This window comes from Egretta garzetta, unplaced genomic scaffold (assembly GCF_000687185.1).
Source record: "Egretta garzetta isolate BGI_Z169 unplaced genomic scaffold, ASM68718v1 scaffold145, whole genome shotgun sequence".
NCBI lineage: Eukaryota > Metazoa > Chordata > Aves > Pelecaniformes > Ardeidae > Egretta > Egretta garzetta.
In genome coordinates this window covers 779,611-806,766 of record NW_009259687.1, presented here as the reverse complement: position 1 = coordinate 806,766, position 27,156 = coordinate 779,611, and the positions used below count along the sequence as shown (strand labels likewise).

The following is a 27,156-nucleotide window of genomic DNA, read 5'->3' as shown; positions in this document are numbered from 1 at the left end:
AGGAATGTATTTTTGGGTTTGTGACTCCTCCAAACAATTTAGCTCTGCTAGTAAAACGGTTTTAATTTCTGGATATTTCTAGTGAATAATTTGTGGGTTTAAGGCTATTCAAAGAAGTTATACAGCATTCAAAAAAGTTAAGCCTGAAAGTATCAGGTAGTTATGTGAGACAATACAACGTAACTATTCAAGTAATTGAATAATTAGGAAAAAGTAGTTTTTTTCCAATAAGTATTTCAGCCGGTTTCCATTATAAATTTTCCTTTACCATAATGTGTCACAGGAAAATTACCTTCATTTGGAAACTACTGGACTGCTACAAGTTTCATCCTGGTTGAATGTTTAAAAAATGCAGTCAAGAGTATTTTGTGGGAACTTTTCCTGAGATATAGTTAACTTAAAATGTAGTCAACCACAAGAGTTTTGACCTTTGGCATGCTCTTTTTCAAAATGACCTCAGTGATCTCCTTGGTACCACTTGAAACTAGACAAGGAGTTAAGCTTACTTTTAAAATGACAGATTTTATTTAAAAGAGGGTGGTCTTATACCAAGCAAATTTATTTAATGATAAATGTAGCTGCTATGAAAGAAGTCCAGAAAGTAATGGGTTTCGTGTAGACTGTTTGCCTGGTTGCATTCTCATTTAATGTCAGGCTTAATTAATGTCCTGCTTTGGTAATGGTAAAGACGAGAAATTGGGGAAGTCCTTGACATTGGCTATTTATAACTGTCCAGTGGATGCAGTGTCATTAGGAGGGCCCTGGAAATGACACATTTGGTTGGCAGAGAACTACTCCATCATCACAGGAGCTGCCAAAAAGTTCTGCAGGTGGCCTTTTTTGAGGACAAGTTGGGCATGAAGTGGAGAAGGTCCATTAGGAAGATTGATGGAGACTGAATATCCTGAAAGGCAAGTGGAAGAATTTTATAAGGAAAGAGGTTTCTTCAGGCTTGGAATAGCTAAGGATCAGGAATTCATAAAGACATATTAATGTTTTTATGAGTTAAATAAAATAGAAAACTAATCTCATAACCTATTTGTGTGAGTGTGCTATTTTTCTTGACATGTGTTGTGATATGCAGAAGGCTATATTTTTGAACTAGTGAGAATTTTGTAGTCCTAATTTTGCAAAATGTTTTGCTTACCATGCAGAGACAGTCACATAGTTCCTTAGAAGGATTTCATTTGTCACTGTACATGTGAGAAAATCTTTATGCTTCATACATTTGTTACAACTAAAGTGAATTCTGCAAATGTTGACATTGTTGTATTTTAAGACATGACATATTTTTAAAAGATGTTTGATGGTTTCATTGTAGTGTTCTGTTTTTCTAGCAAAAACACTGCATCTCCAAGTATGGTGTCCTCACATCTGAACTCCTCTGTATCTAATGGTTGGGGATAGTCCCAAAATAAGCTCTTTGCAGATGCTGATTTACAAGATTCGATTTTACTATTGGCATGTGGAATGCGTATACCAAAAGCGGGAATAGGAAGAGTTAAAGAAATTTCTGCTGTTTGTGAGCAGCATTATATAATTTTCCAAAGTGCTTTTTGCAGTTCTTGGGTAAGAGCTCTGCAGAACCCGTTAAATACAAGATGGGTGGACGGACGGGTTTCAGTTGATAGCCAACATCCTGTTCCACCTGTCCTGCTTGGGGTGCCCTGTGTTCCCCAAGAGCAGTGGGGGATGGACGGGGTTTCACTGGGTTACCGCTGCCGTAGAGCAGTGATGCCCATGGAGAGCGTTCTCCGGAGATGGCTGCTCCTTTTTGCATCCTTCCCATCAGAGATGTGAAAGTGTTGGTCCTCAGTACAGTGACGTTATGATTTGTAGGTCTTCAACTGCTGAGTTTTCAATCACTTTTGAAAAAAGCACAACAAATATAAATGTAGGGGGTTTAGCTGGTTGTGATTTTATTTCCTAACTATAAGCAGTTCGAATTTATTTTTGTTGTGATGGGTTTGTTTTGTTAGTTAACTGAGCACTTTTTTTCCTCCATTATTGCTCAGGAATTTCAATTCATGTTTTAGCTGACAGAGTAAATCTGAGCATTTTTATCTGTTTTCAAACCAGGTTTATTGGAATTGGAAGGTCATGTAACATCCTGAATATAAAACTAAAATGCTGTTCTTCGGTTTCTGCACGATTGGTGTATGTTATTATGTGGGTACAAAACCAAATGTGTTTATTCTTTCTCATCAGTAGTAGGTAGTGGCAGAGTTTTGTCTGGTGGTACTCCAAATTAGCTTTGTGAAGTCAAACCAGAATGTGATTTAGCTTCATTTGATAGAAATGTTAAAAAGCACTAGAAGAGATTGTTGTGTTGGACAGAGGTTCGGTTCCCGCAGCATGGAAAATCACATTGCCCTGTTCTGAAGCTCAGATGGAAAGGCATGCTTTGCTGAATCAGATACTGCGATTGCTGATAATGTATGTATTAAAAATGTGCTGTTATTTAATGGGAAGTTATGAAGACCATCTAGTTCTTTCATGTGATTCCATGGAAAGCTAAAGGGAACCTACTGGGTTTTCTTTCTCCCAGACATTTATGTGTAATTTTTAAGGGCTGTATTGTGCATGGAAGGCAGTGCCAGCTGTTGATTGTCATCTTTCTCATGTCTGTGATAAAAAGCCACTCAAGAAGGCTGAAATATGAGAACATCATTAGCTTTCCTACTGGCAGAAGTGCTTAAAAAAACCACAATGGAAAGAAAATAGATTGCATATTGAAACAAAAAAAAAAAGGCAGCTACAATGAGGTTTTGTTTAGACCCTGGAAAAAGCAGAAACATGGCAAGGAGCTTCTAGAGGCACAAAGAGGGAAAAGTGAACTTGTGGCTGATGTGCAGTGGGTGTGTGGGAAGCCTCTGATGAGCATCACACTCGAATACCGCTTGCGTCTTGTTGTCAGAATTCAGCCGGTTGTTGTTCTGTGGGCACCAGGTGCTACGGAGGAGTTGGTGTTTGCTGTGACTGATGTGTATGTCGTGCGGCTGACTTCAGGGGGAGAATGGATTTCTGTTTTTAAACTGATCTTGGGTGGCATCGTAAGCTTACTTTTTTTTTTTTCCATTTAAAATCCACTTGGGTTACTTAAAATAAAAGGCGGGATTTGTTTAAAGATGGAAGATTAATTAAAAAAATAAGCAAAATGCCCCTGATGTGCCTCATGCAGTTGGGAAGCAGAAGGGCCACCATTTCAAAATAAAGCCATGAACTCGGCAGTAAGCGGTGCTCTCTGTGCAGGCACGGCTTAAAAGCTGTGTGTTATTCAGGATTGCAAACAGAGCCTGGTTATGGTTTTGCTTGAAAATCTTTTGACTGTGTTGGATGAACAGAGAGAGATGTATATAAAGCATGTATGCTGTGTATACAACAAACTTCAGGTTTAAAGTGGTATATATGAGGAAGGGAATAAATATCTCATTTTGTACTGCCTCCTGAGGTGGAGGGAGGGAGGCAGGGATGGAGTCGGGAGAAAACGGAGGCAGTGGAAACAGCAGCAATATGTACGCTTGCCTGCCTGTCTCACATTAATGGAACAGCTTGCAAGGTCTACAGGGAATTTGCATTGGCTCTGTCACTGGTATTATTTAGTTCCTTATTTATTGCTAGTGGCTTGATTGTGCTGTATTTTCCCAGCAATGAAAGCTTTTAAAGATCATGTCTGACTCCTTTTGGACAGTGCTGTCCAATTTCTCTCTGCCTGCTACCAGCATGTTGAGACGATCCAAAAGGTAATCTTCGGATTTTGCAAGTAATTCTTATCATGTTTTTCTAAGCTATTTGTTTTAATACTGTTTAGGCTTGCTTTCTTCTTTTTTTTAAAAGATGAATTCGTATTGCTGGTGTGTTAGGTACAATTTCTTAATTTCTTAATGATTTGTAATTGTATTCATTGTAAAAATCATACTGTGCAGATCCACTAATCATTCTTTTTTAAGGTATTTATTTGAATGCATTGTTCCTTCCTTCTCATAGTATGTGAATGTGATAAGGGGTTTGTTTCTACAAAATGATGGATAGATGCTTTACTAGAAGAAGCTGCTTTAGTATTCCAAGTAGCAAAACAGTGTTATGATGATCTAGGCAGCGCTAGGCAGGGCTTGCAAATATTTTGATTTATAGCACATAGTTTTCTTGGAGATATGCATAACCTTCAATGTTAAGTCATTCTTAATACCTTTAGCTTTTTTTTTCTGGGAGATGTAAATATGTTAATGTAGCAGTTAATAGGATCAGTGTTTGTAGTCACACTACTCTCTGGTTTTTGATAAAATCACATTGAAGAGTGTAAACTAATGAACAGTATCAGATCTGATGCAGTACAGTGGTGTCCCTTCAAGATTGGGAAATATCAACATAATTATTGCTCATCAGGTGCTCTGTGGAGCTTAACGAATGTAGCCTGAAAACTTACTGGAGGAATAGACTTGGTGAGAGTGGTAGGTAGTTAATCCTGACTAAAGCAGTATATTCAGGTTTATGAGTAAACGGTTGCAACTAATATCAGAATTTCTCATCAGCTGGTTTGTTGATACAGTCTATGTAAGACTCAGAATATAAGCTTTGACTTGATTTTTAGGGTGAATTTTGTTCATCAGCTGTCAGAAATGAAATTAATCTTTTTTAGAGGATTGTAGCTTCTAAATAGAAATATTTTGGGGGAGGGGCACTCTATTTCCTGCTATCATTCCACTTTTGTGGTTTAAATTTTGTCAAAGTTAGTGATTTTTAGAAATTTTACTGGTGATGAGGAAAGATTTTGTAAATAAATTTAGATCTTAGTTGCAAAGAATTGCATTAGAGATGTTATTCTTTTCAAATACAAGTTTTGTTGTCCTTGGCCTGGTTTTTAAAGGAAAATAGCTCCGTGAGATTCTGGTTGTGTGTTGAGATCTCTGCTCCCAGCAGTAACTTTCAAACTTATGGAGAGGTTGCAGCAGTGGTTCAATGGAGGAACAGAAGTGGTAGAGCTAAAGCTCCGTATTTTCTTATGGGTTTCTTGAACTTGTTTGGGGAGAGGAAAGGGAGGCAAATTATTGTCCTGTGGGCCCCGTTCCCAAAGGATAAGGTAGGTAGGACTTGGCTTTTGGGTGCTTCCTGGCTGCCAGCCGGTGAGCACGGCAGCAGTGTGGTACAGTGAGACTTGGCTCACTGTGAGGGCAAGGTGAGATGGGCGGACCAGGAGGAGCGGAGCTGGGTTGGTGCAGGGGAGGAACGGGGGGCTTTGGGGAGGGAGGACACTGTTCTGTAAGAAAATAACCTGTGTTAGACCTGCCACTTATGGAGCAACTTGTTTATTCCTCCTGCTTGCAGAATTTCATTTTTTTTAAAGCTCGCTCTGTTCTAGATGGCGTTCTGCGTGCATAAAGGTAGCATTTTGTGAAAATTCAACAGTTGTGGACTTCCATACAGAGTGGACACCTGTGTGTTTCTCATAACGAAAATGAAGTATCTTTATTTTTCAACACCTTGTTAGTGTGCCATCTTGAATTTAAAATTATGCATCAAGGACAGAAACAATTTGAGAGATACTAACAAACCTTGTTAGTGTGCCATCTTGAATTTAAAATTAAAGGACAGAAACAATTTGAGAGATACTAACAGGGTTTCAGGTGCAATATTTTGTCAGAAAACTCCTACTCAAAATTTACAACTCCATTTATTTGTTAGTAGTTGAAGTACAAAAGAAATAATTATTCTGTAAATCTGCTGCACATCTTAATGGAAAAGAGATGACTTCTTATTGATTTATTCACATAAACGAGTATTAGATATTTCAAAATGGTCAAGCAGCTCTATGAGGATTCATAGCAGAGAGGAGCTGCACGAAGTCATGGGGTGGAAATCCTATTTTGCACAGCACGGAAACCGCAGCCTTCAGCCAGCCTTAGAAATGAAATATTTGAACATGTGTGACGGTTTGCTGGGAATATCACCTTCTGCCGTGCTCGGCTGGCGGCCTGCCAACAATTTGCCTACCGTCTTGGGGGAGATGGGTAGGCAGGTTGGGCTGGTCTGAGGTGTATTGCGATAAATTGGCTGGTTCGTACAACACACCGTTATATTGTGATTCTTGCCAGGGCATGGGTCCTGAAAACACGCATACACGGATGTAGTAACTTTGCTCCCAAGAGTCACTGGGCGATGAGAGTGGTCGCTGCACATCTAATGCATTGCAGTGCTGGCGCCGGCGTGTTGCGATGTGTTAATGTTCTCAGGGTCGTGGCATCTGGGCACTTGGAATGAAATACCATATTATTAAATGAATAAATATTTTCCTGTCTTAATTGCTCTCATTTTAAAGCATCATGTTCACTTCTTACTTTTAAAAATTGTGATTGCAATTTAGGTTTCTTCTGTCACATTGCAATCTTGGGGCATTTTTAGCAGCAGAGAATTTTTTGCTGTGTCGAGTATTTGATACAACTTTCCTCTGATCTGTTTGTAAAACTTACATACAGTCCTATTGCATTTGTGATAGCTTGTATGCTCTTAATTCTGGGCTTCTCCACCTTCAATTTCTCTTAGTTTTTGTTTTTGCATCACAGGAGTAGTTTGCTAGCGGTATTCTGGCTGTATGGCACATTTCGCTATAATGATGGCTTCTGATAGGTACTAAAAATCCTAAAGGGCTTCACTCCCATATGGCTTTTCCTACATTAAGAGGCAAATGGGAAGGACTCCTCTTTCTCCTTGGTACATTACGTTGAAACGAGCTCTCTCGTGCAGCTGGTGGGATTCTTGCTGCAGCTAATGGTACTGTAAAAGAGAACCATCTGCTCCTCCGGTCAAAGTGGCTGGATTCTTTCTTCTCAAGCATATTCCCAGAAGAATAGAGAAAGTCAAGAGCAAACTGTAAATACCTAAGTTTGTCATGGGAGGGTTGACATAAAAATAAATCAGATTTACCTGTCAGACTGGTTCTGTGTAAATATTTATGATTTTAAACTATAGAAGAAATATGAGAATTCCCTGGTTCAAAGGGCACGTGGGGTTGGTATTCTCGGATCAGCTGTACTGAGGCTTCACCTATTGAAATTGGATTATGGAAAGACAAAGCATCATTCTGACTTATTTAAATTAAATGTCTCTGGTTTTAAATCCTTTTGTTTCATCGTGCTTTGGGCATATCTTGCAGTTTGATATGATTAACAGCAGCGTTAAATTGTGCACGTGGGTGTTTGTTGGTCTTGAAAAAGTGACTTAGAATAATGATTTCTAATGCTTCCTCATTTTTTCAGCAGTTTAATCCTGTCTAGGTTGAACGGGCTGTGACTATGGATTTTAATAATTTCACTTCTGTTGAGTGACTTTCTTTTTGCAAATTTAAGACAGGGGAGCTTTGTGTATTGAAGTGATCTGAAAGATAACTCTGGGGGATGACAATGGCAGGTTTCTGTTGGGAAGGACGTGCGGGTTTTGTGTCCACAATTGTCACTGATGCTCCGATTCTCTTTCCTCTCTTTTCCTTTCAGCGAAAGGGCATCAGTGACGCGGTAGTTTGGTAATTTGTTACAAATCACGGGAATTAACTACCCTTAAAGTGTAAAACAACCTTTAAATTGCAAGACACCTCTAAAATCAGTGATTCTATGGAAATAATTGTATTTTGTTATAAACAGTTCCTTGGTAACTAAGAAAAATGCTCTTCATTATTGAAATACTCACAAACAATAAGAGAAACCACCTTTCACTGGGACGTAAACGAGTGAGTGGGAAATAATCAGGCAGCCAAGAGCACTTAAATGGTGCTTGCTGATGCACTGGTGTATTCATGCTAACTTTTAAGCCAACATAACAGGACTGTGTGAGACAGTGGGTCCATACATATCCCTTCAAATGTATTCAATGTCTTTTTATGCTGATTCATCTAGATTGACGTTAAAAGCTGTGTGTGTCAGAAGGATGCCACCTCCTCCATATATACATTGTCACTCTGAAGGAAAACAATTAGTTTGATGCTAGCAGAATACTTACTTTTTTGTGGTAACATAAAGCTAATCTTAAAAATGTGAGCCTATGCTATAATTAACTTTAAAGTGACAGCTGTCATGCCACACATTTCCTTGCTCAAATGACTAAAGTAAGAAATGTTTTCCTTATGTTGGGAAGGATGTGAAAGACCTGGGAATCTGATGCTTTGGATAATATTTAGCTCCAATTTTTTACCTAGCTCAGCATATTAAATGGCCTCCTGACGCTCCTAATTGGAGAGGAAATTTCATTCAAATTACTTTTGCTAGTATTGCAATATGGCCTTGGGAGAAAAACAGTGTTTGGGGAGAGAACAAAATTCTACCCAGTCTTCTGAAAAGAGAAAATATGAGAAATAGTCTTTTGGATTGCATAAAAACATGATGCTCCCTAATGGATGAGTTTTGGGGAGCTTCTGGTACGCTCTCCGTTATGGGATGCTTGTGCTACTTAAATAGAATGAAAGACTGATGTGCCACGAATGGAAGGAAGGTCCTCCTAATATCCAAAATCAGTGTAATGATGCAGAGAATACACCTGGATTGTTTGTAATTTTTGGTCTGTTTGGGATTGTGTCTATGTAAATTGGATGTAAACTCATTTTCATTACTGTCGGCTGTTTCCCTGCTAGACTAAAACCCAAAGCATCCTACAGGGTTAACACTGAAGGTTTAAGCCTTGAAAGCTCTTTGTTTAGATGGAAACTCTCTTGTATGAACACTTGGCTATAGCCCAGGACAAACCAGTTTTTCAAGTCAGAACTTTTGTGGAGAGGAAACCAAGCAACACATAAATCGTGGATGATTTAATGAATTATTTGGATCTTTCTCATGAAGGATGCTGATGAATATAAAATAATTTTACACTGATGTTTCAAGCAAGTAAAAAAAAATAGTGGTGAAAGAGACTAGTTTCAAAAGACGTAGGAGGAGAAGGGAGATTCTGAACTTCACAGAGGACACCAAGATCAGTGCTACTATGAAAAATGAGACAGAAAAAGTACATCCTGGCATGTGTTTGGCCTGGAAATGTGCAGTTCTTGTGTTTAATTGAAGTCGACACATTTGGGTTTTGGAATCCTTACAAAGTCTGTGCATCTGCTTATTTCAACTGTTGTTTGTCTCTGACAAGTGAATTTTAAATCCGGGGTGCCCATCAGTGTAAAGCTTTGGAATGGACTTGCAGATGTTTCTGGTTCTGAGGAACCTTTCCCCATGCCGTGACGTTAGTCTTTGCAGGTCTTTGTTCTTCTTTGAAGAGGTGCTGGGGTATGGTGATGAGCAAACTAAGAGACATGTTCTCTGGTGCACTTGGGATTCCCATTATTTTAATGGCAGCTGAATGCTGATGTTGACAAGGAACTGTACACCTCAGGGCAAAATGTGGGTTATAAAAAACAGACTTTATTTCAGGAACTGAGAGAAACAGCGTATGATGTCATCTTCTGTCACCGTACACCTACCTGGAGGCAAATGACTTAGTTTTTCGACCAGGTGCTGAACACTTAGTATTGACCACCGTTTCAATTACCATATTGAGAAAGTTTCAAATTAAGGAAAACAGCTTTGAAGTGATTTGATTTTACACTTGTAGCTAACTATCAGATATTTCCCTGAAAAGTTTTTTCCCAGTCGTTAGCCCTATTTTTTTTTTTTTTGCTATTATTTTGAGGACTGCAGAGTAATACCTAAGTATTCTTTAGAGTAGATTTGTAGATAAAATAATAAATAATGCAGTAGTGAAAACTCATAGTGTATTCCAAGCCTCTTAAAAGTTTAGTTTTAAAGACTGTTCTGGCGTGTTTGCTTCTGGTTGCTGGCGTGCTTGCTACATCGGCTGAAGGTAGAAGGGTCCAGAGAACTGGGATTCAGAAGGGGAATGCTTTTGAGTCCTGCATGGGGGAGTCCTTATGCCAGCTGTGAAATCAAAGCCACCTCATGCCAGTCTCTTTGGCTAACATTTTAGGCAATGCTGTGCTATAAATTGGACACGGTTTGAGATTGTAAGCTTAATAAATTGTGATCTTTCCCACAAAATGCCTCAAGTTTGAGGGGTTGGTATATGACCATGATACTTTATATGAAGACAATGCTTAGTCATGTATCGAAAGTCTTAGCAAATGTTATGTTTATATAGCAATATGATGCTTGCATCATTCCCCCCATATCTGTTGCCACCTGCTTTGTTTGCATAGAACCAAGCATATCATTTAAACTACTTCAGAATTAACAGAAGGTGTAAAAGTCAATCCACGTGTTTTACTTGATTCTGAAGGAGTTACTTTTGGTATCATAAGATGCTGCCAGTGAGCATGTACTAGAGGAGAGCCACTGGGACCCACAGTGACATGAGCCTTTGTAGATTAAAATGTTCTGCAAGCATGTAAGAGTACAGTCTTCCCCTGAATATTTGATCTCTAAGGAAACTACCTTGAATCCTGTGGTGGCATTTAAGATGACTTATTTCCAGTATATTGTGTGTTTTCCTGTCCTTTAATTTTGTTCCAGTCTTGATTGCATGGTAAATTAGTATGTTACAATTAGCAGACTTAATTTAAATTAGGCATGATTGCTGTGGAATTTGAAGACCTGCCTTTCTGTAAGCATTTGCATTTGTCTTCCTGTGTGTCTTCATTTTTGTACTTTCTGCAGTTTTCTTGAGTTTCGTTTCACTTCATGCTGGTCATGCTGGTTTCAGACTTCATGGTGGAGCAGAACTGGTATGGTGAGAAAGCTGGGATATGGCAATACCCAGCCGCCAGAAATGTGTTTTACAACAACCTGTTATTTATACACAAATAGGCTAATTTTATTTAACAGTCCTATCTTTTCTTACTTTGTCTCAGAGGAAATGTGGGCCATGTTTGACTGCGCTTGTGAGTTTTTAGTAAAGTTTGTTACACATCATTTGTAAAAATAATACTTACCTGTTTCTAGTTCCTTTAATTATTAATAAGTACATAAAGCATTCAAAAAGCTTTTAGTGGTTTCTTCATTTGCATTCTGATCCAATTTTAGAAGAGGTACATTTATTAGATAGCTGCTTTTTTTAATAGCTGTGTAAATTATGGCTCTGTGATTGTGCTAGGTTTTAGTTTTTTCCTATTTTCTTTTATGATTCCTTTTTGTCATCACTGCTACCAGCCATTTATTTTTGATATGTTCATGTATTTGTACTTACTGGTCTCCACCATCTTACTGTAAGTGGAATTGATTTTGATTTTAATCTTCAGCCTTCTTAAGTAGAACAGCTTTTAAAACAGGGATCCTTTCTTAAGCGATGGCAGAACTGCAGCAAGCTTTAACTCTTGGCTTGTGGCTTTTAATGTTTGTGTTTTTCTTCTGCTTACTTTTGTGAATGATTGTTTCAGCTTCGAGCTCCTAAAATTTCAAAACTCTGTGTGCATATATCTATCTGTAGTATGCGTTTGTAGAGTTATTAAACTGGAGCGACCATCCTTGTATGAAAAATTGATAGCAATTGGATAATGAACATTTGGCTCAGATAGCAAGTAAGCTTTATACAAAAGAATGAGATTTAACGTGTAATCAGGCTTGATTGTTCCAGAAACTTGCCCTTGCTGGAGATCTGGGGCCTTCTTTTTGTGCCGGGGTGGGATCTGCACCCTGTGCCTCCCCCTCTTGTTCTGTATTTGTGGTTTCATTGCTCCATTAACTTGAAATGCCTTCTACAGGCACATTTTCTTATTATTTTAAAGTAGGCCGCTTATTTGATATGATATATGCTTCAGTATGGTTAGCTAATGTATTTTTGTAAGTCTTCATTCGTGTCTTCTAAGTTTATTGTTTTTATCTGAGACAGTGGTTTATCAACAGAGCTGCCTCCCTCAACAAGTAAGGACCAAATAGCTGGATGCTTGATTTGCAAGTGTAGTGTATCTCTGTACATAAATTTATACCAGTTTTACTTGCCACATGGAGCATTTTCTATGTCCACAGAACTCCAGCTCCTGTCAACTGCTTTGACATTTAGAGCCAACTCTTACCTGGGTATCCTTTTTCCCTCAGTGTCATTCAATGAGTGTATGGATGAGAAGGGTCCCAAGCAATGTTTCTTTTTGCAGAGCTGAAGGAAACAAACCGAGCAATACGTATTTGCTCCCGATATCTGTTTTGGATTAAAGCAACACTGCGGCACGCATGTCTTCCCCTTATCTTGCTTTGGTGGGGAACAGCTCAGCTCAGCCCCTCTTGAGTCCAGACAGGCAAAGCATGGCATGTCCCTTTCTAAGACACCTTAGTCCTGAACAAATGTCAAAAGTTTTGTAGCTTACTTGCTGAGATTACAGTTTTGTTAAGCCTGGTTATTTTCCTAATATGTCCACTAGACTATTATAAGCCTACCTGAGCAACCTCAGGCTTTGCTTGGATTTTATAGAGGTATTTTTGAAGTTTTTTCTCCCATCTTTGTGAGCACAAACATAATGAGTTGCAAATTGTTTTTAGTGCTTGTTTGAAGGGCTTTGGGGGCTGAATGTGTGTGTGTGTGTGTGCATACATACGGTTGTTTTAATACTTTCACAGGAAAGTGTTTTTCCTCTCTTGAAAAAAAGAACCCTTCTTCATTAGACTGTCTTCAGAAGCAACCTATACTTATTAAGAAATGTTGCTGAGATGCTGCTGAATTTTGGGGGTTTTGTTTTGTAAGAACCTGCAAAGAGATGGGAAACATTCTTACTTTAGAAAGGGGAGGGTCTTTTATAATGAAAATACAAAGTAAGCTCTTACCTTTTAGTTTAGAAGCAAAAAAATAAATTTAAAGTATCATTGTAAGGTAGGTAGATTTAGACAGTGTCTTTGATTTTCTGGATCTACTTCATTATCTGCTATGTTTTCCTATAGGAGATGAACTTGTGAATGGTTTACATATTCAATATATTTTCTTTTTATATTGAAGCTCTGCAAAATTCAAAATGGGGGCTCTGCAGTCCCAGTATGATAAAATAACATGGTTCTCATGGCTGGTGATGGTTGGAGCAATGCATGGGTCAGAAATGTAGGAGGGCTGAAGGAGTCAATGTACCCGTGGTGCAAAGACTGATAATGTATGTTGCAGCTTACCTTGGCGGATTTTTTTCAAAGGTCAGATATTTTGGTCACTTTGGCTTCTGAGATAAATCCAAAGTATCCAGGAAGCCTTTGTATCTGAAGCATGTAGAAGTGAAATATTGAGGGATGGTGATTTTACCCAAAGCTACCTGAAATGGTGAGGAATTGGTTGTAGATGAGGACGTGGGAAGTGGACTTGTGTCTAACAACACACTCTCCCTGGTGTCTGCTCTTCTGGCATATTTGTCCAGATCTGGTGCTGTGTTCTGTTCAGATTGTTCTGTACTCTAATGGAATGGAAAGTGCTTATGGGTTAAATATGCAGGATGGTTCTTAGGAAAGTTGATGTCCATCTTGGCCCTTAGGAGAAACGAGGATGATGATAAGCAAGGCTTGTCTGCTAAATAGCAGCAGCACCAGGGATGGAAGCATGGCCCAGCACTTGTTAGTCTAAGAGTTTGCCTAAAAGCCAAAGTAGGATCATGGTTCTAGCTAGCATGAAAGCATAGGATGAACAGAGAATTCTGCCAAGCAGGACAAAAACTGAATCTCTTCAGTGTTACTCTCCACAGTTGGAAAGATGAGTCTCACCAACAGGGCAAAATCTTCACAGAGAAGCTGACAAGAGCACAGGGCCTCACCACCTCTTCCAAACTACACTTTGGGAATAGTCAGCTCCAGCAGCACGGAAGCCTCGGTGCAAACCAGAGATGCTGCTGGCTGATGGGCAGGGAGATTTGCTTTCCAAACTGTGGACTAAGCCTATTTAGCCTGGGGTCTGCTGAACTGCAAGTATTCCTATATTCCCTTTTTTTGGAGGGAGGGCAGCATTTAGAGACAGATATATATACATTTATATCAAATATATATAATTTCCCATAGTCTGTCTGTAGTAGTAGAGTTTCCTTTGAGTAGTGTCTGCTCTGGCATTTGCCCTATCTGGCAGTAATTTAAGACTGGTCAGACCTGACAATTTCTATGAACTAGAAGAATAGCTTTTTGACTCCATTGAGTTGTGAAAAATCTATGTAGTTACAAAGGCATCATTGGCACATCATCTTTTGTGAGCTTCTGTATTGAAAACGTTTTGGCTTTGAATTATCACTAGAAAATAAACCCTGGATTCTGTTTCTTTAGGGAAAAGTTTACCTTCTGATTTGAGTATTTGACACAGGAAAAGTGTAGATTTTATCACCCATGTGTATCAGTTATGTTGGTCTAACCTTCAGAACATGTATTTTTAAAATTTGGCAAATAATTTAATTGCAAACATCTTGGTCCCATTTACATTCATAATGTTCCCACCCTGGTTATTACTTTACTGTACAACCATGTTAAAATCTGTGCTCTGTGCAGAGAATGCAACTCCATTGACGCAGTCTGATTTGGAGATTATTTCCAAAATAATGTATTGTTAGAATAGGTTTTAAATTAGATATGTAATTTATCCTCACACTGAAGTTTGAAACTGCAATTAGCTGATAAAGAGCTAATTTGTAACATTTTTTGATACTTAAACTAAGAAAGTGCTCTGAAGCAAAATGAAGAGAACTGTTCGCACTGAGTGCTACATAGCAACCGTCTGATTTTTTTGTGCAGGATTTATATCAAGCCTTCTTACTTACGAATCTTGGAAAACTGTTTCTTTTCATTTTTAGGTTGTATGCTTAGTTTTCTGGATGCCCCTTTGGGGAGAGTGTTTAGAATGGGTTTGTTATATTACACACCTGTACATCATTGTAAGCTACATGGTTAAAATATTTGAAACAATACAAAATCAATTTGACATTTCATTCTCGAATTTGTTCGCTTGGATTTTTTCGAGGGAAAATTGGGATAAACTATCTTCCATGAGAATTGCTGAGTAGAGACTTATTTAAAAAGCAGTTATGCTATGTGAAGCATTTAATAATAGAGTTGGAGGAAATGGGAAATGGAAGTATGTAGTTATGCTTAGTTTTCATTAAATCATCCTTTCACACTTTGTGCTGTAACTTCATGGAAATATAATGCATAGCACAACTGAAGTAGGAGATAGTAATGCTTGAGAAGGTTGGTGTATGTTTTCTCCCATTAAATACTGTTGATTCTGGGGCGTCTCTTCCCTAATCAGAGATTTTTTTTTTATTTTTATTTTCATATAAGAACAAAGATAGGTTTGGAGTGTATCTGCGAGGGAGGAATATTTTAGAATAAAGTGGCTTGATTTGCTTGAGAATGGCTGTACCAGTCACCGTAATTTGTTGTGACATTTCATTTTGTTTGGCTTTGCAGAGTTGTTCCTATGTTGTTAATAATGCAAAGGGTCTGGACTATACAGCGTGGTGTAAGCAGGTGTGCACCAGCCTCAGACATTAGGAAAATTAGACATAAATTTGGTGTTAACTGGCAATTTTAGCCTTTTCTTTCATAATTTCTTAGCTTGAGGTGATCCTGCTTCTTGAATTTGAGCTCTAAATGAAGAAATAGAAGGGTTTATCTAACATATAGCTTGTTTTAGATGAAAGGAAAATGGTCTTTCACACAATAAGTTAATTCCAAAGTACTAAGATGTTAATTTTCTTTAAAACAGAAGAATGAGTGAACAGCCAACTTACCACATGCTTTGTAAGTCTTGCATTGCTCAACTCCCTGTTCCCTTCAGTTAGTGTGTTCGTTAGCATGATGAAATGTGTGGCATCATGAAAAAAGACGTTCTTCATGGTTTTTACCCCCCATGCTCTCTTTGGATATCTGTACAGAAGTGCAGCCCACACTTCACAAGCTCACTATATCTTTTATCTCTGTGCTCCTTGTCTTGCAGAATTCACAACTTTCCACAGTGATCTGCACAGTGACTCTAATTTACTGGTACCAGCATGAGGCATGGGAACACCCCTTGACATCTTACTTTAATACAGAAGGGAAAGGCTTCAACTGTATGGGCAGGACTTTTCTTTTGTTTCATGGCAAAGTGAAGTCGTCTTCACTTTCTAAGAAGACTTTCTCATACCTCACAGATGACTGTGCAAAATTTCTTTCTCTGAAGCAGCTCATACATTGCACAGATCTCAATTAATATGAAATAGGCAATAAAAAAAAAAGGAAGAAGGGGGATGAAGCTTTTCATCCTGCATGGAACAAACACCCATGAACACAGGGTGAGTCTGCAGCAGCCTGGTATGACTATCACCTACCGCAAGCCAGAAAACTTGGAGCAAAGTGTCCAGTTGTAAAAAAACTAATTATTTGTCCAGTTTATTTTCTCTCATGAGCTTCAAAACAACGGGCAATGCAAATTTGAGAAGAGTCTGGCTTGTTGAACAACTTGCATCTGTTTCATCATGGTTGTAATAACTAGTCCATGCAAGCTTCTTATGGAAGAGGGTCCTGCAGTCATGCAGTTGGTTTTCATTATTATTTTTCTCTAAGGCTAAATTCCTTTAGGTTCCAGAGTTCAATCCTATTTGAAATTCTTCAATAAGGTGGGGGAAACAGGTATAGTGCAACCCAGCCTCAAGGTCATGGGAGTTGGGGTTTGAATCATAGAATCATTTAGGTTGTAAAAGACATTTAAGATCATCAAGTCCAACCATTAACTGAACACTGCCATCCCACCACTGAACCATGTTCCTAAGCACTTTGTCTACGCGTCTTTTGAATACCCCCAGGGATGGGGACTCAACCACTTCCCTGGGCAGCCTGTCCCAGTGCTTGACAACCCTTTCGGTGAAGAAATCTTTCGTAATGTCCAGTCTAAACCTCCCCTGGCGCAATGGGACTTAATGACAGGAAATAGGTGCTGTTTTCCTGGGTGACAGTGGGAAGAGGATAGTTCTGTGCCTGTTGTGATGGAGAATCTGTCTGCGATCTTTAAAAAGTTGCTTGTTGGACTTGTGCTTCCGTTCTTCAATTCTCAAGTGAGCATAACTGCACTTCCTTAAGAGAAAGGAAGAAATGTTTATTGTAGGAATGTGTAAACCTCCAAACCTACACCATGAATAATAACAATTTTTTTTTCCCAGTTATTCTAGGATGAATAACTTTTAAACTATTCTTGAACATGGGAAAAAAAAAAGCAACCAGATGCTTACTTATTCTTATCTATTTTAGAGAACTAATTATCCCCGTTGTTGGTAGTGCTAAAGCTTACAAAATTGCTTCCATCTTTGAATTACTATAATTAAGACAATAACTTCCACATCTAGTTAACATTGCTGCGCAGCTGGTGCATTCATTGACATGCAGATTTTGGATTTTGTAAATTTTCTGCCATTGTGAATAAAAATTTTAAATACTTATTTTCATTTCCAAAATGTCTGTTTCTCATAAAGAAGCCTTTGTAAAGCAAATAAACTGAAACCAAACTCCTGTAACATCAGAGGAGAATCTAGTTAAATTTGGTTAGGTGATAGTACATTTTAGGAAAATATGTTACCACAGATAGCTGCTGTAGGTGTCATCACTCTGAATTTTGGATCCCATTTTGTAGGGATTTGGACTCACTGAATTAAATGTTAAATCTGGAACAAGTCTGATGCTGGACTTCTGAAATTTGATTTTGAAAGGAGTTATTAGTTAATGCAAGAGTTAATCCAGCATTGACAACCTGAGGTGGTTTACAAAGCTAGAACTCTGTAATTAAAAATCACTAGTACAAATCATATGCCTTAACGATTACTAACCAAAATGTGATTTCAACTATAATTTTTCTGTACAACTTTCTACCTCAAGTCGATTTCTACCAAAGTCTATGGGAAGACTCGTGCAATTGGTGCTCATCTTGTTTGCTTCCATATTCAGCAGCTTCAATTACGAGAAATTTTTCAAGGCCTATAACTTTAGATAGATTTTGAGAGAATTCCTTAGCATTATTCATTTCTAATAACCAGCAACGCTATGAAATTACTTGATAGCGGTGTTAGTTATTTATTTTTAAATTGTTTTTCTGTGGCCCTTGCTTTCATTACACGAATGCCTCGTGGACGTTAATCAGTTTTGCTCAGTGAGTTAGAGATGTCCCCTGAGTAAGCTGCTAAAATAAAGAATCAAATATCGATTTATGCTGAAACTGAAACATTGATTTCTTTTTCAGACTGAAAATGCATATGAAACCAGGTGTACTAATGGTGCTTGTTTTGGAGGCTTGGCATGGAATTGTCTCTTGGTGCGTAGGAGAGGGTTTGTTAGGGTGTAGCTGAAGAGCACCCGGGCTGCGTGCAGCTCACAGGTACGCTACCAAATGTTCTCACAAATAATGCTGGCCAAGGGTGCTGGCTCCAGAGTGCATTTCAGTGGGTCCAAACCCAGTGTCCGGTTACCAGACCCACGTCCAATGTCCCACAGTGTTCGATTTCAAGAATGCGCTGGGAACGCTTCAGTACACGTAACAAATGTTATTTTTACTGCAGGCAGAGAAGTTAACTCTAGAAACAGCAAAAGCACCGTTTCCGTAGTGATGGCAAAGGCATTATTTCAAGTATTTCGATATAAATGATCCATTTTGCTCTGCATGTTTAGAATTAAATCCAGTTGCTCTCGTGCTCTCATAGATTTCTAGACCGGTGTTTGGCAGTGTGGGTGTGCAACCTCGGTGGCACAGGAGAGGGATTTTCATGTTGACAGCCCTCCAAAGCACCCCGTGGGCTAGAGCTTGACCCTGCAGTGCCAAACAGTACAGAAACTCTGCGCTGTTAAGATTGTGTTTTGCCTGAACTGGAAGACCTGGAGGGGGTTTGTTCTCTGAAATTATGAAGTGGGATCTGAGGAAAAAAAAAAAGGTTAACAAGACCCATACCAAATTGTGAGGGGAAAGGAGGGTCAGGGTCAGGCTTGCCTTGTGTATAATGAAAATAGCAAAACTTTGGCTTATAAACAAATAATAATGCTTGGAATCTCTCTGGACTGCTTAAGAAGTTTCTTTTTTTTTCTAGTTGAAATACTCAGAGACGCATAGGTAACCTTTTCTCTTCCTGCTTTCTCCTTCTACTCCTGTTTTCTTATGTAGATTGAATTATTTTTAGGTCAAGGAAATGTATAGTATTGTTTGGAGAACTTGTGAACAGTACTAAACAATAATTAATGCAATTTAAAGCATTAATAATATGATCTCCATTATCATTGGCCTTGTAGCTCAGCATTGAGCCCAGTACCGTCTGTCTGGCTGAAGTGCATCTTCCAGGAAATAATTTTTTCTTCACTTGAACTGTTTCTGCCAACACTTAAATTGAGTAGTTTGAATTTCTTTGGCAGAAAGCCCTGGTTAAAGCCAGCTTTACTTCTTTCCTATTTAGCTGTTTTTCTTTAGGAGGTGCTCAAATGCTGTCATAATGACTTCTTGGGGAAGGTCGCCCAACTGAGGTCTTCATGTTACCTCCTCCCTTCCCCCCTTTTTTGTATTTTTGCAACTTCATCACTCTTGTTCTGTAGTTTCTCTGGGATTACATGATCTATTAAAAGTTTTGTGTATCTATCCAGAGAGCTCTCTTCAACCAGTAGAGAGTATGATTGTATTGGTTGTATATTTTTCTCATCATATAACATAGATTCAAGAAACTAGAAATTCTGGTTTTAGCCTCTGTGTTTAAGCTTTGCCTTATTGCCAGCACACATGGTTCATAGAAATGGCTAAATGGGCCCAAGTGATGTTCCCCCTTCCCACGTTAGAGATCCAGGGAAATTGAAAGTTATCCAATTTTGGGGGTGTAAGGAGAATAATTTTTTATTCCTAACTTGGGGCTAGACTTTCACTCCAGTCCATTCCCTCCTCTGGGTACATTTGTGTAAACCTGACCTATTTTAATGGGTCTCAGCTGCGCTTGCTCTCCAGCCACTTAACCCTTTCTCTTTTGGTTCCTTATCTTTGCAAATATAGCAGCGAAAATGGGTTTGTAAAACTCAGTTCAATTTGGCAAATGCAGGCAAGCGGTTAAAAAGCTTGGAGTTTAGGACAGTTCATGTTCCTCGTTATGCTGCGATTTAAATATACCAAGTTTCCATAGCCAGCTCCAGACATCGCTGTGGTAAAGTATATTTTAGGAACTCTTCTTAGCAAAGGGATATGACCATAGAGGATGGAGCTCTGTTTTCTCATTGTACCAGTGCTTTATATTGTGCAAGACCTTAAATTCTTATATTGTAATTTGTATTAAAATAGTCAGAATTTTTTTTATTTCTTACATAGTAATGTATATTATACTAGAATACTCAGGACTTCTGTGTTTGAGAAAGATTTTCTAGTAATATAAACATAATATTTATCTGGTATTAATGTTGGAATTGAGTATTCTGTTTTTTTCAGCTGTTACTAGAATAGAGTGACTGAAAATGTATTAAAAAAATCCATGAACTGAGATTTTAAGCTTCTTAAAATCAGGCTGTTAGTTTTTCCATATGATGTACACAATGGCAATCAGTTTTTGGATGGACTGTTGTTGAATAATACATGAATGTAAATGGAGATTGTATGGAATCAGTTGGATAATTTTGAGGAATGCTTTAAGTACACTAAAGAGCCTGAATAGCAGTTAATGGTGCTTCAACTTTATTACTGTTTATTATAGTTGGCAGTGCAGTTGTATTTTTTTTCTGCATCAAGTTCTCTAGTTTCCTATAGAACAGCAATAAAAAAAAGCTTACAAATAATAACAGTCAGATGCTCTGTATCCTGTGGCAGCAAAACAGTTTTGCATTAAATCGTAGTTTTTGGCAGTCCGAGCGTGTTTGTTGTTGGGCAGCTCCAGAAGATCAGCCAGTGCAGGAAGGACCGAGGCAGACGTCGGCATTCGGAGCTCTGTGAGCAGGACTCCTCCGGAGCTAGGCCAGCAGGCTCTGTGTTCAGCCACTGCTCAGCCTTCCCGCTCCTGTCCCTTCTCCCAACCCCTATCAAGACCAGTATGATTTTACTTACCTCTTTGGAGAACTAATGAAGTAAGCAGAAATGTTTCTGCCATCTAGAGAGCAAGTACAATGAATACCTGTACGTCGCTTTAATACTTTAAAGTGAGATTGTGCTGGGAACTAGGACAATCTCTGTTTCAAGAACAGGAAAAGTGGTGATCAGAACGTGATTTAAATGTCTAGTTGCTCTTGTTCACAGCTCCCATGATTTAAAAATGTTTCCCTTGCCCATTACAATGACTTTTATCATCTTCAGAGCTAAATGTTTGCTACTAGCAATCACGGGCTGGGAAGCAAATGGAGGAACACATCGTTCTCTTCATTTGGCTAAGTTCTGAGACTCCAGTGGGGAAAAAAATAAATCTGAACTGCCTCATACAGAAGTGTTGCCTTTTTTTGCTGGAAGGAAGTCATGGCAGTGAGCGGAGCTGATTCGGAAGAGGGCTTGTCTGAAGCTTTCTTTGCAGTTTTCTGTTGGTATTGCTGCATGTGTTCACAAAGATTCTTGAATCTCAGGTTTTAAGTTTTATTAGTAAACCTGCTCATCTGCTGAATTGTGCTAACACTTTGCTTCATAATTTTAACTCTGCCCTAAGGAATATGCTCTGGTTTCTTATAGTAGTAGCCAATAATTGTAACAGATTTATTTGCTGGTTTGGGTATTGGTAAGAATATCTAAGGCACTCTGGGGTATTTTACAGTTTTCTGCTTTTTGTGTGATTTGTAAAGCATGAGTTGCACGTATTTTGTGAATCGGGAATGTGTCGTCAGCTATCTCTAGTGGCCTGTGCAGCATGAGATACAGTTTTTATATTGCTTCCAAGTGTATTAAAACACTTGTTGCTGACAAAGTACCTTTTGGCCCTGTATGCTTACTTCTTTGCAGGGTCGCTACCCTGAGATTGAGAGCATGAAGAAATACCAACCTAAATACTGAGAGATTCCTCCTCAGCTGAAAGACGTTCTGCAGGACCATCCTTCAGGTGCTTTTGTTCATCTGACCATGCCTTATCTTTTGTCTGTCTTTCTTTCAGCTGTCGGACAAGCAACAGAAAGAGTTTGATCGTAACATCCAGCACATCTCCAACTCTTCCGCGACCACATTCCCCTCTTCATGGACACGCAGGTAACTCCCTAGGACTGCTTTACCTGGGAAAAATGTCAGCGTTCACTGTAGTGACTTTGAACATTGATACTCTACATCAAAATATGCTCTTTGAAACGTAATCTGACTAGAGTTTTTCACCTTTTCTAACTTGTAAGAGGGTCCTTATAGTTTCAAAGTTAAGTGTTTTATGTCCTCATCTGTTCTGTACTTTATAGTTCGCTACCATATCCATCCTCCACTCTTTCTGGGGAATTCAGTCATCTTATGTCCCGCGAAAGAGCTGGAGAAGATGGAGAACAAAGTAAAATAAAATTCAATAAATACATTTAAGTAAATACCTTGGTTTGAGTCTCCTAGCATGGTTAATTTGTGCTAGTGATTTAACTGCAGTTCTCATGAGAAGAAACATCCTAGTTGTTCCTGTGTGCCTCCGGCAGCTGTTCAGTGAGCCATCTTCTCTCTGTCTCCTACCTGGAGTAACATGAGATGGTTAGGATTCTTTTTTTTTTTTTTATGCATTACTGCCAGTTTTACCATGGCAGCAACTAGGAAACGCTCATTTCGGAGCAAATGAGCAACTGCTCGTTAGTCATGGAGGTGAAGTGTGTGGAGATGTTCTTTCTATAGAAAACGAAAGAATGATTGTTCAGCCTACAGTAACGATGGATTTTCAGAAAGGGTCATGCATGCAGATTCAACAGCTTGCCTGAACAGCCTGTTCCCTTGATGTTTTTATTGTTGAGGGAGGTAGGTGACATGTGACTACATTGTTTTTGATATCTCAAAATGCCAGAGAAGACAGTTGGGTTTCAGGTATGGCCCTAATGGGCACCAGGCAGTAGCATGAAACAGCTTGAACACTTGTGGCACATCATCCACAGTGGAGCCTGTCTGGAAGCGCATCACTGTTGCATGTAAGGCAAGTTAACTGTTGTTTTCATTATAATCAGACTTTCCTCCTCCTACATGGCAGTATGTTCTGTAAATACTTTCTGGAGTTTGAAACTAAGGAAATGCTGAGAAAGAACAGCAACTTGATAGTAGCTCAGCCAGAAGGAGCCATCTGCTTCTGTTTGCAGAGCATTGCATCTCAAGAGGTGACATCCAGCCTGTTGAAAGGAAAAAGAAGACCAAAGTTATTGTTCAGGGATGCCTGTGAAATCCTTAACCACCCTAAGTTTTCATAAAACTTCATCATATTTGCTTGGGATGCTATAAAGTCTGGTCATGGAAGGCTGGGAAGTTACTTTAACGACATTGTTTTATTAAAATCATAGAATCGTAGAATGTTTTGGGTTGGAAGGGACCTTTAGAGATCATCGAGTTCATGGCCTGTGATTTTAAAATTAAAATGTTAACAAAATCTTAAAAGTAGTATATTAAAACCATTTTCTTTTTGCTTCAGCATCTCAGATAAAATACAGGGCCAGAAATGTTCATGGGGCAGTTCCCTTTCACTTCAAACTCCCTTGGTTCTGTTGTGTGTGATTATGATAGTGATAGCTTTGTAAAATTTGGTTTCAACAAGGCTCCCTGGTAGAGGTTCTCCACTTACTTACATTGTGCTCTTTGCTTTGTTCTTAGAGTTGATGTGTATGTTAGATTTAACAAATTCTAAATTAGCTGTACAAGCCTTTAACTAAAGTGATAGAGAAAGATGCTCCTTAGAATATGGAAGAAGTGCCCTTGCTTGGCAGATTGCAACAAGATGTTGACATGATCACTGCTCAGAAAACACAGAAATGTTCACAACAGAAACATTTATATTTTCTTTTGATTTGCTTTTTTCCTCTATTTAAAAAATGAAAAATTGCTCTTAGTGGTTTTGATACTGTCTCGAGCTTTACAAGCTTGTCTTTTATTAGAAGTATGTGACTGTCTTCTAGAAACTCGAGTAACTAATCACTGCTATGCCATCTTTCTGCAGCAGTAATTGTCAAATATTTCCATTTTTTGTTCTGGTGTTGCATATGGGATTTAAGACTATTAATTAAAAGGATATCCTTTGTGACCTCCGAGAATAGCCAGTAGAGCACAGGAAGATAAATTACTTGTAATTTGAGTTCTCTACCAGTACTATATTTAGGAGTGTTCCCTGGGAAAAATAATTTATTCAAGAGACAAAAGTAGATGAAATTTAGAGTAGAGTCACAAATATTTTCTTAATAAATATCATATATGAGTTGTGAATTTGAGAACAGGCTGTGATATTTGTTTAGTATTTGAACAGAATCTATCAATCTGTTTGTTCAGGAACATACACTGATAAGTTACTAAGAAATGCTGGAGCCTCTCTGTGGCCTCTTTTGTCTTGAACACGCTCTTCTTAATGCCCATTCTGAACCTCTCCTATGAATCAAAGGAACAGCAAGCACACAGAAAAATCAGGGAGGCTTTCTAGAATGTTTCTGTTCAGAAACCACTCTAAACCAGAGTCCTGTATGGCACTAGCCTCAGGAGTTTTTCTTCTGTATGTGATGTAGAAATCAGTGGGTGTGATACAGCACAGCTGACTGTCCGTCGGGCAAACCTGCCTCCTAGTGAGCACCGATCCAGGCAGACACGCTTACTGTCTGAAACAGCACCCGGGTAAGATGCCAGGCAATTTCGTACCCTAGAAAATTCAGAGGAAAAGTAATACTTAAGAAATCTCAACATTTGAGATGGAAATACATCCAAACAATTTTAACTCTGCCATGAAATGATTTCTGATTCAAGAATGCTTCATGGATTTGAAGCATGCTAATTCAGTTTTCAAACTGTATGAGGTAGTGTCATCCAAAATGAACTGGCACCTTGGTATAGGAAGCTACAGCTTGTTAACTTCGTGGGACAGTCACTCTGCTTGTCCAGTCACCCAAACTTGGATTGAATTGACTGGTTTTAGGAGCACAGGTTTGAAAATCCTCCTTTTATTCTAAATTCTTTTCCTTTCAAAATCAAAGAAGAAAAGGTATACACAAACGTTCCTTACATTTTTTGTATTTGTTTGAATCCATTTTTTAAAATCTGAAAATTACGGAGGTGTGCACACTACACCTGTTATAGCATACCTGTCCTGAGGTTGATTACTAAGTTGCCATTAGATTGTATTTTAAAGCGAAAAGCTTCAAATCAATCAAAGAAGCAACATCATCTTTATAATTTAGTAGGAAAGAGATAGGTTCTTACAGCTGGATGACTGAAGTTCAGGCTATTTTAAAATTTACTTTGCACAGCTGTAAGGTTGCTCGCTGGTTTCCAGTGGAGACACTTGCCGCTGCTGGGACCTTCGTCCTGCTCCCCTCTGAAATGGCGGGTGGAGGGAGCTGCTCGCCGGCAGCACTGTGGAACCAAATTAAATTATTCTGCTCTTTCGCTGCCAGTTCAGTTCCACCTTCTGGCAGAAAAATGGCTGTTACTAAGGCCTCTATTTATTATTTTTAGAGTGGGCAGAGCACGTAAGGTACTGCTCTAGATCCTGCCGTGGTTATCAAAGCTGCAGTTCCTCAGCATTTCATGTGTGTGATCCTCGGGTGGTGTGAGAACTATATGTGAGATGGGTGGTAGACAGGGTGCTTAAACCTGTTTGGTCATTTTAAGATTCCCGTGTGCTGGAAAACAGCTAATTCTGTAGCATGCAATAAGATCTTTAGTTGCTTGTGTTAATATTCATCAAATAATGTTAGTCTGTCCTACGTAGAAGACCACAACAACTTTGTCTTTTGTATTTATTTATTTTTACAAGTCTCAGAAGCAGGTTTTACAAAATGTTTCTAGTACAAGTCTTTGGACTCGCTACCTATCTGATGAATGTCATGCCTACTGTTGATGATAGCTGAGACTTTCACCTGTCTATTGCCCATTAACATCCAGTTTTGTACTTGGAGGGTAGCGGATGTACAAATGCTTTGGCTGCATCTTTCTTCCTGTGTCCGGAAAATGTAAAGGTTCATGCCTCAATTATTAACATTCATGTAACTGGGTTGATTTACCTAACGGGTAATCATTCTGCGTAACAGCCTCCCTGGAGACGGAGTCGTTTCAGGTTCAGTAGTAGCCAGCTATAACCCTTGAGCAACAGGGGAACTTACCTTTGCTAACACAATAAATAGGGTTTCGATCAGCCTGGGTGAATGAGACCGTTGCACTAAGGCTTCTCTTATTAAAATTCCTTCAACTATAGCAGATGCAGGAGTACTGGGAAATTTTAGGGAAAGTAGTAATTCCCCTTCTCCCTGTTGTTGTTTTAAAAGCTTCACCCAGACTTGAATTGAGTAGAAAAACTAATTGCTTTTCATTTTAAAACTAGAAGCAACTCACAGGGGATCCAATTAAAATTCCGGTGTCTGGAAGGAAATATGCCATATAAATCTGAAAAAGTAGTTGCTTAAAAATTAGTAGTATCTCCGCACCAGATTGTGCGGGCTCAAAAGAATTCGAACACCCACATACTTCATAAAAACTGTCATTACCCAATTTGCTCAGTTATTCTGAAATCCTATTTTGATTATAATCGGGGAAGTTTACAAAAGATTGATGAAGATACGAAAAGGCAATGACATTTCATTGCTTGTTTATAACAGCATTGAGCAATGGGCTTTTTGTTCAGAAAGATCATCTTGACACAGTAGGGTTCGTCTGCAGTAAAGCTTGAAAAATGGGAAGGCAAAGACCAAGGTTCCCACCAAAACCGGCAGCTTTCCTTGCTTTGTTAGAAGATCTACGTAACCATGGAAAGGCCTCACTCCTGCTGCATTTCCTCCTGACCTAAAATGCTTCTTCAGCTTTCTGCTAGCAATTAAATCATGACCCTAACCCTAGCGGTATGCTGCTACCAGGACATGTGTGTTTATGCACCACTGAAATGTTCATTTTGTGGCTATCGTGGCTTTCTTCCGTCGTTCTCATAAGCTTGCAGTGCCATCTAGACTGTCCAACCAGTCTTCTCTTAATTCAAAAGCAATATAATGTCTCTGGTTTTCCACTGTGACCGTAAGAATTAAAATGAGTGCAAGCTTAATAAATGAAGCACCAAAAATCATCTAGTTATTGATTTCTGACCGCTCTTACCCCTTCCCGCTTAGGATATACTGGGAATGGGTTAAATGGTATCCACTTTGGGGTGAAGACTTG

General features: G+C 38.8%; 1 protein-coding gene across 24 annotated transcripts in view; it reads left to right on the top strand.

Moving 5' to 3' along the window:
- Positions 1–27,156, top strand: part of MAST2 (microtubule associated serine/threonine kinase 2) — a 193,162-nt gene that overhangs the window by 104,544 nt on the left and 61,462 nt on the right. For 23 of the 24 annotated variants that reach the window (XM_035894198.1, XM_035894199.1, XM_035894212.1 and 20 more), the window contains one exon: positions 21,968–22,059. In XM_035894198.1, coding sequence (XP_035750091.1) covers positions 21,968–22,059 — 92 coding nt within the window. Of the gene's footprint in view, positions 1–15,858; positions 16,196–21,967; positions 22,060–27,156 lie in introns of all 24 variants that reach the window. The other variant, XM_035894218.1, reaches the window with a different exon arrangement.